The following is a 12642-nucleotide window of genomic DNA, read 5'->3' as shown; positions in this document are numbered from 1 at the left end:
ATGACTCCAGTGTCGGTCGATTACTTGTTCTGTGTCCCCCTGCATCCATTGCAGCTTGTACGGGCTGTGAGGTCAGCAGAGTTCAGTCCAGCACTGGAGTCAGCTGATCTGAACTCAGCTGAACTCCAGCCTGCACACGCTGCGATGGATGCAGGGGGACATAGAACAAGGTCTAAGCCACATGGCGAGAAACACAGTGCGAGTGGAGTGGGATAAAACATGGCATTCCACTCGGACCAATATTAGCCTGTGTGTCAGCACACATGAGCGATTATTTTCTCCGCCCTAATTGGACCGAGAAAACAATTGCAGCATGCTACAACTGTAATGCAAGACTCTCTTTTACCCATTCAAGTGTATGTGGTGAGAGAAAAATCGCACTGCACTTGCGGTACATCGGTGGACTACGGAGGAGAGAGGGAGAGAAATCCCTCCCACCCCTCCTCAGTGCTGGCCCACCCCTTGAGTGGCGGACCACCCCCCGCAGCTGAGGTCTGCTCGCACAGTCGGACCTCAGTCGCAGGGACACACGCATGACACTCAGATCTGCTGTACTGAGCGTGAGCCGAGTGTAATGCGAGGGGATCGCAGTAATCCCCATGTGGCCCCAGCCTTATCGGCCGACACTTGAGTCAGCTGATCTGAACTCAGCTGAACTCCTGTACACACAGCCCGCACACACAGCCCGCACACGGTCACGTGATCGGCAGCAGGCAGCAACTGCTGTTAAGGCTACATTCACATGACCTACAATTAACTCATAGTATATATACTCAAAGAAATATTCAAAAAATATTTTCCAAGTGGATTCAATATCACTTTTATTAAATTTGTTTTTTTGTTTTTTATATTTTTTGGATACACAAAGTGCAAAAAGTGCAGCATAAAAACAAAATGTACGTTTGGGTAAACAGAAAAATCTTCTCACCCAGCACAAACGATTAGGGCCATTCCAACAGGTCAGTTTATGAGGGCGAAACGTATATGCTCCTCAAATGAACTTTTTGAAGTACAAGCATCTGATCTAAAAAAACGTTTTCATTCTCGTCACTATAGAACGGAAGTAATAGAGGATGGATACTTACGGGCACAAAAAAGCACGAGAGAGCAACTTTTGAGACCAACGCAGAGAGGGCAGGACAACAAGGTGAGATATATAACTCCTTACCATGCTCAATGGCGGGAAATGTCAACCATCTTGGAGAAGTACTGGCCCATTTTGTTGTCCGATGGTGATCTGGCTACAGTACTGACCCCCAGACCAGCTATTACACCGAAGCGCTCTAAAACAATCAGGGACCTAATAGTGCGAAGCCACTACATACCATCTCCTCAAAAATATTTTCTTGGGGTTGATAGAGGCCCCAGATGGGGTTGTTATTCATGTGGGGACTGTAGTGCTTGTACGCAGGTGGAGAGAAGTTTTGAATTTTATGATTCCTCAAGAACAAAGACATACAAAATATTACACTTCATAAATTGTCGGTCCTCTGGCATTGTTTACTGGGCAGTTTGCCCTTGTGGCTTGATATACGTCGGTTTGACGTCAAGGGAATTTAGGACTAGGATTTTGGAGCACATTCGGGATATCAAGAGTGCTGCCAAGTTGAAGAAAGATGAAGATATTGACATGTTGAAGAATATCCCAAAACATTTCAGAGAAAAGCATAACTGTAATTGGAGATTGTTAAAATTTAGGGGAATCGATAAAGTTCATCTTGGAGTAAGAGGGGGTGATCTTAAAAATAACTTAGCTCAGAAGGAAATCCGCTGGATTACCATCCTAGATACTATCAAACCTAAAGGGCTCAATGATATGGTGAGCTTCAGGCCCTTTTTGAAATATAGGTAGTTCACGACTGTGTGGTTGTTTGGCCAATACTGTACCGCATACCTCATCCCGATTGTTTTAAGCTCTGTTTTTAATTTGTTTTAAATTTTGTATCTTTATAAAATTTAATCACTGGTTCCCAACTTACAACAATCCGAATTTGCTGTTTTGGATCAAATCTGGAGGGCCTGGAGAGCGAATAATAGACTGAGATTCATAACAATGGAACATACTCATGTTGTGTCTGTTACGTATTAAGTACTGTCTAAAACACAGTAAGATCCTGTACATTAAGATATACTATGAGCGCTTGCCCTGCTATTTGCCCACACTTAAAATGGCATCTGGATCCTCTGTGCTCAGCGAGCGTGCGCGCGTTGTCCAGGTCACGGCCCCCTTCTGTTTCGTGCTCGGCGTCCAATGGTTGTCCGGTCCTGCGCGCATGCGCGGGATGGACTTCCTGGACGCCGGCCGCGTCAGGGAATGCGGAAGTGACTGGACGGCGCGCGCCATTACTGCTGCAAGCACATTAGGAATAAGGTATTTATGGAACCAGCTTTCACTGCCCCTGCACCTCCGGACGAAGCTCCGGCGAAACGCGTTGGGGTGCGGGGCAGTGCGACCTGAGACCTGGCACATCAACCCTAGGTGGCCTTTCCAGGGGTTAAACTCCCCATATTGTAACTATGAGCAGTTATTGTGACTAGACCGGGAGGCTTGGCATAAATGCTAATATTTCTGCGCAGGGATATATGATCCTTTCACCCTGCTGGTTTTCTAAGCCACACTGGCTAGCATTCATAATGAGCATGGTGTTTAGTATGAATTTGTACCATGGTTTTGCCCAATGAAGATTTACCTCTGAATAATGGGAAATGTGCAATATTTCTATAATAACTACACGTATACTATAGTTAAGCGTTGTTTCATATATGTTATATTGCACATGGTGGGATATGTGCAATACGATTGAGGTGCAATAATATGAAATATGTCATTTGACTAATAGCACTATAAATAAGCACTTTAATCTGGGGTTACATATCCCTGGGTACCGCTATATGTACATATATTTATATTGCTCTTGTGAATGCTGCATATAAGATCATTATACGAATTGTTCTGATTATTGCCTGTTGCTTGGGTCGCACTGTCCTGTTTTTTCTGTTTACCCAAACGTACATTTTGTTTTTATGCTGCACTTTTTGCACTTTGTGTATCCAAAAAATATAAAAAACAAAAAAACAAATTTAATAAAAGTGATATTGAATCCACTTGGAAAATATTTTTTGAATATTTCTTTGAGTATATATACTATGAGTTAATTGTAGGATTAATGTAAGGTTTGGGAACCGTAGTATAGAAATAGCAATGTTATAAAAACAGTATGGATCTATTAATTCTAATTCTGAGGTCTTTACATTCACATGACCGTTCCGTTTTTGCGGGCCACAAAAAACGGTCCTTTTTTTCACGGACCGCAAAAAACGGAAGCAGCAAGAAAGATAAATAGATGAGTAGATATAGAGATGGATAGATAGATATAGAGACAGAGGGATGAATGAATGAATGAATAGAGGGCTGGATAGATAGATAGATAAGAAAGACATATATAATGTCCTACCCCCCTGCATATTCTAAGCTGGCACCCTTTTGTGACTGTCATGTGGCACTAAGGTGCTTAGTCTTGTATTTAGCCAAAAAATAAATAAATAAAAAAAAATGACATGCGGTCCCCCTATCTTTTGTAGTCAGCTAGGGTAAAGCAAACAGCTGCAGCCTGCAAACCACAGCTGGCAGCTTCACCTTGGCTGGTAATCCAAAACAGAGGCCCCCCCACACTGTTATTTTAAATTAACTAAATAATTTAAAACAAAAAACACGGGGTCCCCCGAAATTGGATCACCAGCCAAGGTAAAGCGGACAGCTGTGGTCTGCTATTCTCAGACTAGGGAGGTTCACCGTTATTGGACACTCCCCAGCCTAAAAATAACAGGCTGCAGCCGCCCCAGAAGTAGCGCATCCATTAGATGTGCCAGTCCTGGTGCTTCGCGCCAGCACATCCCGTTGCCCTGGTGCGGTGGCAAACGGGGTAATATATGGGGTTAATACCAGATGTGTAATGTCACCTGGCATCAAGCCCTGGAGTTAGTGATGTCAGGCGTGTATCAGATACCCGACATCACCAACCCAGGCAGTAATAAAAAAAAAAAAAAAATAGACAACAAACACATTTTTATTTGAAAAAACACTCCCCAACACATTCCCTCTTTCACCAATTTATTAGAAAGAAAAACAAATCCAGGTCTGGTGTAATACAAGGGGGTCCCACGATGATCCATACCATAGTCAATGTCCCAGTCAATGAAGAACAGAATGTTCCCTATTTGCTGGGAGAGCCGTGCAGTGACCTGAGCAAACATCAATAGGTCAGCCCAGGTCACTGCAGGGCATGACGAGTGCTGCTATCAGGAGGTTAGCGAGGTATATTACCTGCGATAATCGCTGAACTCCTGACAACAGCGCTGTCACTGAGTTCAATGACCGCCGCCTTCACAAACAAAGTATCGCGAGCGGCCCGTGACGTCACCACTAGTCACAGTCTCGGGTCGACTGCGAGAGGTGATGTGACAAGCGGCGGGCATAGAAGGCAGTGACGACCGCTGACGTCAGGAGGGCAGGACTTCATCACCGTAGGTAATGAACTTACTAACCTCCTGACGGTAGTGCTTGTCATCCCCGCGGCTGCTGACACTGCAATGCGGGCCGCTGCTGACACTGCTGAGCGGGCAGCCGCGGGGCTGGGGCTGGAGCGGGACACTGACTGCACGGGCACCCAACGGAAGTCACATGGAAGTGCTTCCGTGTTGCTTCCGGGAATTTTGCGTTCCCATTGACTTGTATTGAGTCACGGTTCGTTATTACGGAACAGAATAGGACATGTTCCATAATAACGGAGCGGACATACGGCATCCGATGTGTTTTTTTTTTTTTGTAGGATCGGATGCACATGGAAGTGCTACCGTGTACCATCCGATCCTACACAAAAGACATTGAAAAGATGGTCCTGTCTGTGGGGCCGCAAAAAAACAGGAACTGACCAGGACAAACGGAATGGTCATGTGAATGAGCCCACCTGCAGCCATTGCAGCGTGTGCGGGCTGTGAGATCAGGAGTCAGCTGACTCCAGTGCCGGATGATAAATTCTGTGTCCCGCTGCAGAAGGATCCGGTAAAATAACGGTTGCATGCGCTGCACATTTAATCCACAGGATCCGGTCATATGTGGTTTGCGGATGATACGGACGACACACAGACTAGGCAAGAGGGAAAAAAGCAATCTCATCACCCCGCCACTTTTTTTTCCCCAATTATTTATTTCACATGTTGCGCCGGCTAATAATCATAATTTCTGTACATACACACACACACACACACACACACACACACACACACACACTCACACACACACTCACACACACACTCACACACACACTCACACACACACTCACACACACACTCACACACACACTCACACACACACTCACACACACACTCACACACACACTCACACACACACTCACACACACACTCACACACACACACACTCACACACACACACACTCACACACACACACACACTCACACACACACTCACACACACTCACACACACTCACACACACTCACACACACTCACACACACTCACACACACTCACACACACTCACACACACTCACACACACACACTTTCTTCCCCTGGTTGTGTGCAGAGGTGGGAGCTGCTGCTGTCTCTGTGTGATTTCTCTCAGTGCATCCACACAGGGAAGAGGCAGGGAGGAGGCTTTGGGTGGAGAGCTGAGGGGTGTGTATTAGATGAGCTAGACACCGCCCTAGAGCCACAAAGAATTCTGGAACTTGTAGGAACTGAACACAGGAAGTCAGAGGAGAGATTAACCCCATCAGAGCTGGAGCCAGCAATGAGCATGTGCTACTAGTGCACAATAAAAGGTAATTTTGCTGAAAAAACATAATAGATGTGTTGAGGGGGCACATATTAGCAAGATTTATCAGAAAAAAAAACAAAACAGTTTTGGTAACTGGACAACTTCTTTAACTCCCAGGCAGACCACCCCAAAGGGCTGTCTGACAGATTCTCAGTTAACTCATTCTGTAGGCAGCAATTAACAGTACAAAACAGAGTCTGTAGATGTTAAAATTATGATAATTATTAACACTCACTTAAATAAAGTGTTGCTTTAATGTGTTACAAATGAAAATAAAGATTCATTATGGTTAAGAAAGTGGCTAATGTAGTGACAGAGGTGGGATGGCTTTGCTACGGAAATAAGCCAGCTCCTTTCAAGCAACTAAATGTAAAATGATATGTAAAAATTATTTTTAGACTGCTTTTGTGAAATTTTGTACTTCATGTTAGTGTTAAATTTTGGTTGCTATGATTTGCTTTTATGAAAATATTGAAAATGTTACCAAAAATTTTAAAATGTCGCAATTTTGAAACCTAGAATTTTTATGGCCTTAAACCAGAAAGTTATGTCAGACAAAATAGTTAAAAAATAGAATTTCCCACATGTCTACTTTACATCAGCACCATTATTTTTTTTTTTTTTAAATATACCGTATTTTTCGCTTTATAAGACTCACTTTTGTTCACCCAAATTTTGGGGGAAAGTAGGGGGTGCGTCTTATAAACCGAACATACGGGGGGGTGTACATATATGTACATATATATATATATATATATATATATATATATATATATATATATATATATACATACATTATATATATATATATATATATATATATATATATGTACATTATATATATATATATATATATATATATATATATATATATATATATATACATACATACATACATACATACATACATACATACATACATACATACATACATACATATATATATATATATATATATATATATACTGCAGTGTCCGTTCTTGAGCGGTGCTGGGGGCAGGTGACAGCTGCGAGTGGCAGCGTTTGATCTCCTGCTCCCGCTCATATGATATGCACAGCCGCTGTCCAGCAGTGTGGTGCTGCAACTGCATCACACTGAGGGGCTGGGGCAGCGGGGCATATTATATCTGCCTGCGCCCTCCTTTGATCGCACATGATTTCCCCTGTGTTAGATATGGCCCCCGTGCTGCTGCCCATCGTAAAATAAAAAACTCTTTACTTACCCCCTCCAGCGTGTCTCCCTCCTGGTGCTGTGATCAGGCACGCAGAGATTTCACGGGGGCCGTGTGTGGCAGCCACAGGGGGGCCGTGTGTGGCAGCCACAGGGGGGGCCATGTGTGGCAGCCACAGGGGGGGCCATGTGTGACAGCCACAGAGGGGGCCGTGTGTGGCAGCCACAGGGGGGGCCGTGTGTGGCAGCCACAGGGGGGGCCGTGTGTGGCAGCCACAGGGGGGCCGTGTGTGGCAGCCACAGGGTGGGCCGTGTGTGGCAGCCACAGGGGGGCCGTGTGTGGCAGCCACAGGGGGGCCGTGTGTGGCAGCCACAGGGGGGCCGTTGTGGAAGCCACAGGGGGGCCGTTGTGGAAGCCACAGGGGGGCCGTTGTGGAAGCCACAGGGGGGCCGTTGTGGCAGCCACAGGGGAGGGCGTGTGTGGCAGCCACAGGGGGGCCGTGTGTGTTAGCCTCAGGGGGGGCCGTGTGTGGCAGCCACAGGGGGGCAGTGTGTGGCAGCCACAGGGGGCGTGTGCCAGCACAAGGGGGCTATATTCAATATAAGGTGGCCATATCCAGATTAAGGGGGCTAATTTTAGGATGGGGGGGCTATGAGGGACATATACCCTATATGATTTGTTAGACGGACACAGGCATTATAAGATGGACCCCATTTATTAAAAAAAATACTCTATTCCTTCAATTCAGGAATTGTTGTTTTTTTTGGTCAGTTTTTTTAATACTGTACACCTGGTGGTATAACTGATAAGACAGCTTTATTCTTCGGGTCAGTACGTTTGCAGTGATACCACATATATATCTTATTTTATGCTTTGCTGCTTTTACACAAAAACAATTGTATAGAAAAAAGAATAGTTTTGCATCGCCTTATTCTGAGAGCTAGAGCTTTTTATTTTTCTTCTGCAGCTGTATTGTGGCTTGTTTTTTGTTGGACAAGATGACATTTTCAGCTCTTCTACTTTTATTTACATGTGACTTTTTTTAGCAGTATGATGATAAAGCATAGTTTTTTATTTATTTTTTACCGTGTTTACTGAAGAGGTTAAATAGTGTGTTTTATAGATTGTGTTGTTCTTACAATACCAAATATGTGTACTTTTTTATTTTTAAATAAAATTATGCATTTAGTGTTGCAATTTATTTTTCATGCTTTTGTTCTTTACTTTGGTTTGTTTTTTTTTTTTTTTAAATCCTGTTTAATCCATTTTTTCCCTTTTTTACTTTCATTTTACTTTTATTGGTCTGATCGCTGGTATAATGCATTGCACTGCACGGCGATGCTTTTACACTTGTCAGTGTGACATATTGCCTTTTAGACAATGCACTTGGTACGGTTTAATAAGCTACCGTAGCTGGCAAACCCAGAGATTATTATTTGGGTTGCCATGATATCGATCGGCAGCCCGCAATTATGTTGTTGGGTGCTGATAGGGTTTAAAAGGGAGCGCTCGCTCTCTACCAGCCTCCTAAATTCTGCAGTCGCTAATGATCTTGTCATTTAGAGGTTTAAACAGGCAGGGGAGATGCACCAACCCTAGTTGTGACACGCAGAACTCGGCAATCACTAAAGCCAAGCTCCTGGTGACGATCATGCACACATCACAGCTTTTGCACCCGCATGATCACCATGACTTAACTGTATTGTATGTCAATTTGCAGGGATCCCTTCCTAATCATGATGTACAGCTACATCAAATGAAATGTTGAGAAAGGGTTAAAGGGCACTTTACACACAGCGACATCGCTAGCAATGTCGCTGGTGAAATCTCCCGCCCCCGTCGGTTGTGCATCACGAGCAAATCGCTGTCCGTGGCGCACAACATCGCTAAGAACGGTCACAGATACTTACCTGCCTAGCGATGTCGCTGTGGCCGGTGAACCGCCTCCTTTCTAAGGGGGCGGTTCGTGCGACATCACAGCGACGTCACTAAGCAGCCGCCCAATAGAAGCGGAGGGGCGGAGATGAGCGGGTGGAACATCCCACCCACCGCCTTCCTTCCTCACTGCGGGCGGCCGCAGGGACAGTGATGTTCCTCGTTCCTGCGGTGTCACACATAGCGATGTGTGCTGCCGCAGGAACGATGAACAACCTGCGTCCTGCAACAGCAACGATAATTGGGAATAGAACGACGCGTCAACAATCAACGATAAGGTAAGTCATTTTGATCATTAACGGTCGTTCATGCGTTTCACACGCAACGACGTCGCCAACGAGGCCGGATGTGTGCCCCGAATTCCGTGACCCCAACGACATCTCGTTAGTGATATCTTTGCGTGTAAAGCGTCCTTTAGTGTTTAACAAAACAGGCCTATGTCTCCATAAATTATGTACAAGGTGTCTTTACATTATTTCAGTTTTTGGTTTCTTTTTTTTTGTTTTTTGAAAAAATGTTTGGAACACAAATAAAATATAACATAAAAAGCCATAGTTGGTCACATAATTTGTCATGTATGACGGAAAACACTTACCCTGTAATACTTCCATGGGGAGAACTGTCCAAGCATTTTCCATGTACGAAATATACAGATAACGTGCAGTATTACATGCAAGACCGATATACAGCACCCTAGGATAAAAAAAGAAGAGTTCATGAACACTTTACAAAAGCATCAATTGATTAACAAGGAAGCACCAAACTCGGTTTTACTTTATATCAATTAGCATATATGTGAACACCAATAAAAATACTGAAGGGTTTGTCCAGAACTCAGATAATCAATATCTGGATCACCACAGTTGGTCGTTCTCAGGCATTGGAGCTCACCTCCGATACACTTCAATGGGCTCTGCACTGCAGCCGGCTCCAGCTCTGTATATCTAGAGGAGAACTGTGAACAGCTGACTGGTGAGGTGTCTCCATATTGATGACCTATTATAAAGACAGGTCACCAGTACTGAAGTCCTGGACTACCCTTTTAGTTAAGCTGCACTTGGCTGGAACTGGAAAAAGTGGAGTGGATTCACACTCATTTCTGTGGGAAGAAACAAACAATGATTTGGTCTCCTACGTGTGATCTATATATTTAGACAGCTATAGAAAGCACGGATGCAAACACACATTTTTCTTTTATTTTCTCCAAGAAGTCATGCACATAAAGTTTACACCCGAACATACTGATGTGAACCCAGAAGCAGAATTTACAATAAGGGTGCATGCCCACGATCAGTGTTTGCAGCATTTTGGATGCAGCGTGTTTTCACTGCATCCAACACACTGCATTGTACAGTACAAGCACAGTGGATGGATTTCTAGAAATCCCGTGTCCACTGTGCTTGTGTTTTCTGCAGCAAACACTGACCTGCGGTACGGCTTTCCAAGCTGCAGCATGTCAGTTGTTTGCTGCGGATTCGCATGCGTCCTCTGTAGGGAGAACACAAGTGAGAGACCGGAAAGCAATGAACCCTGATTGCGTTTACGAGCAGCTGCAGTCTCCTGCATTCTCCTGCTGAGGAGAGTCGTGGCCCCGCAGGTCAGGACCCACTGCATCCAGGACGCAGGAAGTCCTGATCGTGGGTACATACTTTTTTCCAGTTTCCTGACTGTAAGGGTATCTTATTGGACAGTCCAGGAAGCAGTTTTCAGAAACATTAGGCTATGAGCGCACGTTGCATCTTTGTGGTGACCACAAAGATGCACGTTTTTGGCACCAAAAAAACACATCCGCAGTAAAAAAGAAACTTCTGAAGCTCAGAGTGAGCGCCATAGAACATGACTGCCCGCTGTGAGCTCCACGCTGCAACTGAAGTGAGCCACGCAATCAGCAGTGACATCACTCAGGTGACTTTCGATCACAGGTGGAGGACTCCAGCTGTGGCCGCGGGTAACCTGAGTGACGGCACTGCTGATCGCGTGGCTCACTGCAGTCGCTGTGTGGAACACACAGTGGGCAGTCATGTTCTATGGTGCTCGCTGTGAACTTCAGATGTAGCAGTGGTGGAAGCGTCGTGGGACCTCGTGTAGATTACGTTGGACCTGCAGGGGTGTTTTTGGGGTTAAGTGGTGAAAGAGGGTGCTTTTTTGTCTTTTATATCAAATAAAAGATTTTTTCGGTGTTTGTGTTTACTTCACTTACAGATTAGTGATGGGGTGTCTCATACACATCTGCCATCACTAGTCTAGGACTTAGTGGCTGCTGTGGGCTGCTATTAACTCCTTCTTTAAACAGATTACCACCGCAACAGGGCAAGAGCCGGGTAAAGTTCCGGGACTGTCGCATCTAATGAATGTTGCAATTCCTGGCTGATATTTTTAGGCTGGGGGGTGCCCAATAACCATGGGTATCCCCAGCATAAGAATACCAGCCCCCAACTGTCGGGCTTTATCTGTGCTGGTGTGATAATATGGGGGTACCCTACTCCAATTTTATTTTACTGTACGATATAGACCCGCCCACCGGCGTCTTTGATTGGAGGTCTCAGACATGCTGTCACTCAGTGTGGGGGCTCGTCTGACTGCAACCAATTATAGATGCCGGTGGGCGGGGAAAGTAGTGAACATGTATGAGCCTAATGAGCAGCCCAGGAAGAAGAATGAGAGACCACGCAAGCAGTGTGACAGCCGTCCCGGTGGCTTGTAGTATGAAGCGCTTGTTCCTACTCCTTTGCGCCGGATTCTGGTCGCCATAGACTTTACATGGGGACCAGCATCTGGACAGATACCAGGGATCAATCTCATCTCCTGCAGATCCAGAATTGGCGGGGAATTGATCTGCCAGTCCTCAGAAATGCAGGGATAAAACACAAAAAATAATTGACATGCTGCATTTTTGTGGTTACCACAAAGATGCAGCCAAAAAAAAACTGCAACGTGCGCACAGCAAAAATGAAATCCCAGACATTGCTGGGAAAGAAATGCATGCAGTTATGGGACCAAATCTGCACCGTAAAAACGTAGAAAAAACGCAGCGTGTGCACAAGGCCTTATTCTCCTCTTCCAGGAAAGTATGTCTAACAGAGAAAATGGAAACATGCTGGTTAGGTAAATTAACCATTTATAAGATGTCTTTACTACTCAAACCCCAATATGTATTCCGTGAAATTCTAAGTATCCCTAATTTTTGGATAAGTAAATTGTAAAAAAAAGAAATTAATTTTATTTGGAGTTTGAAATAAAACCAGCCGGAATTTCTAAACAAATTCTTTTCTAACACAAAAAAAGAGGAGGAATGGGCCTTCCAAATCTGGCTGTATAGCAGATGACTAATTTTTTCAAACATTGGTTTCTGAAATATAAAAAAAACAAAAAACTGTTGGACAGAATAGGAAAAAACATTTAACCCCTTACTGACACAGGACCTACTGATATGTCCTATATCAGATCCCTGACTTTGATGCGGGCTCACACGCTGAGCCCGCACCTTTCCCTGCACATGTTGGCTGATCTGAAAACTCAACATGTGCCTTTAACAGTTGCGGGTGGATCGGAAATCCGTCTGTGGCTGTTAACTAGTTAAATTAAGCTGTCAATCTCTGACAGCAAGATTTAACACATGCTGGTGGGAAGTTTCCACTGGAGGCCTTGTGACATGATCGCAGGGCGTCAATGGGTTGTCATCTTCTGGAAAAATGCTTGA

At 44.6% G+C, this 12642-nt stretch overlaps 1 protein-coding gene across 4 annotated transcripts in view; it reads right to left on the bottom strand.

Annotated features, from left to right (window-relative positions):
* MFSD6 (major facilitator superfamily domain containing 6) overlaps positions 1-12642 on the bottom strand; it is a 505191-nt gene that overhangs the window by 423189 nt on the left and 69360 nt on the right. For all 4 annotated transcript variants that reach the window (XM_075317766.1, XM_075317765.1, XM_075317768.1 and 1 more), the window contains exon 2: positions 9538-9635. In XM_075317766.1, the coding sequence (XP_075173881.1) occupies positions 9538-9635 (98 nt within the window). The remainder of the gene's footprint in view (positions 1-9537; positions 9636-12642) is intronic.

The sequence above is a fragment of the Anomaloglossus baeobatrachus genome, chromosome 7, assembly GCF_048569485.1.
Source record: "Anomaloglossus baeobatrachus isolate aAnoBae1 chromosome 7, aAnoBae1.hap1, whole genome shotgun sequence".
NCBI classification, from domain to species: domain Eukaryota; kingdom Metazoa; phylum Chordata; class Amphibia; order Anura; family Aromobatidae; genus Anomaloglossus; species Anomaloglossus baeobatrachus.
Note: the sequence above shows the minus strand (reverse complement) of the source record. Positions and strands in the feature narration are given on the sequence as shown.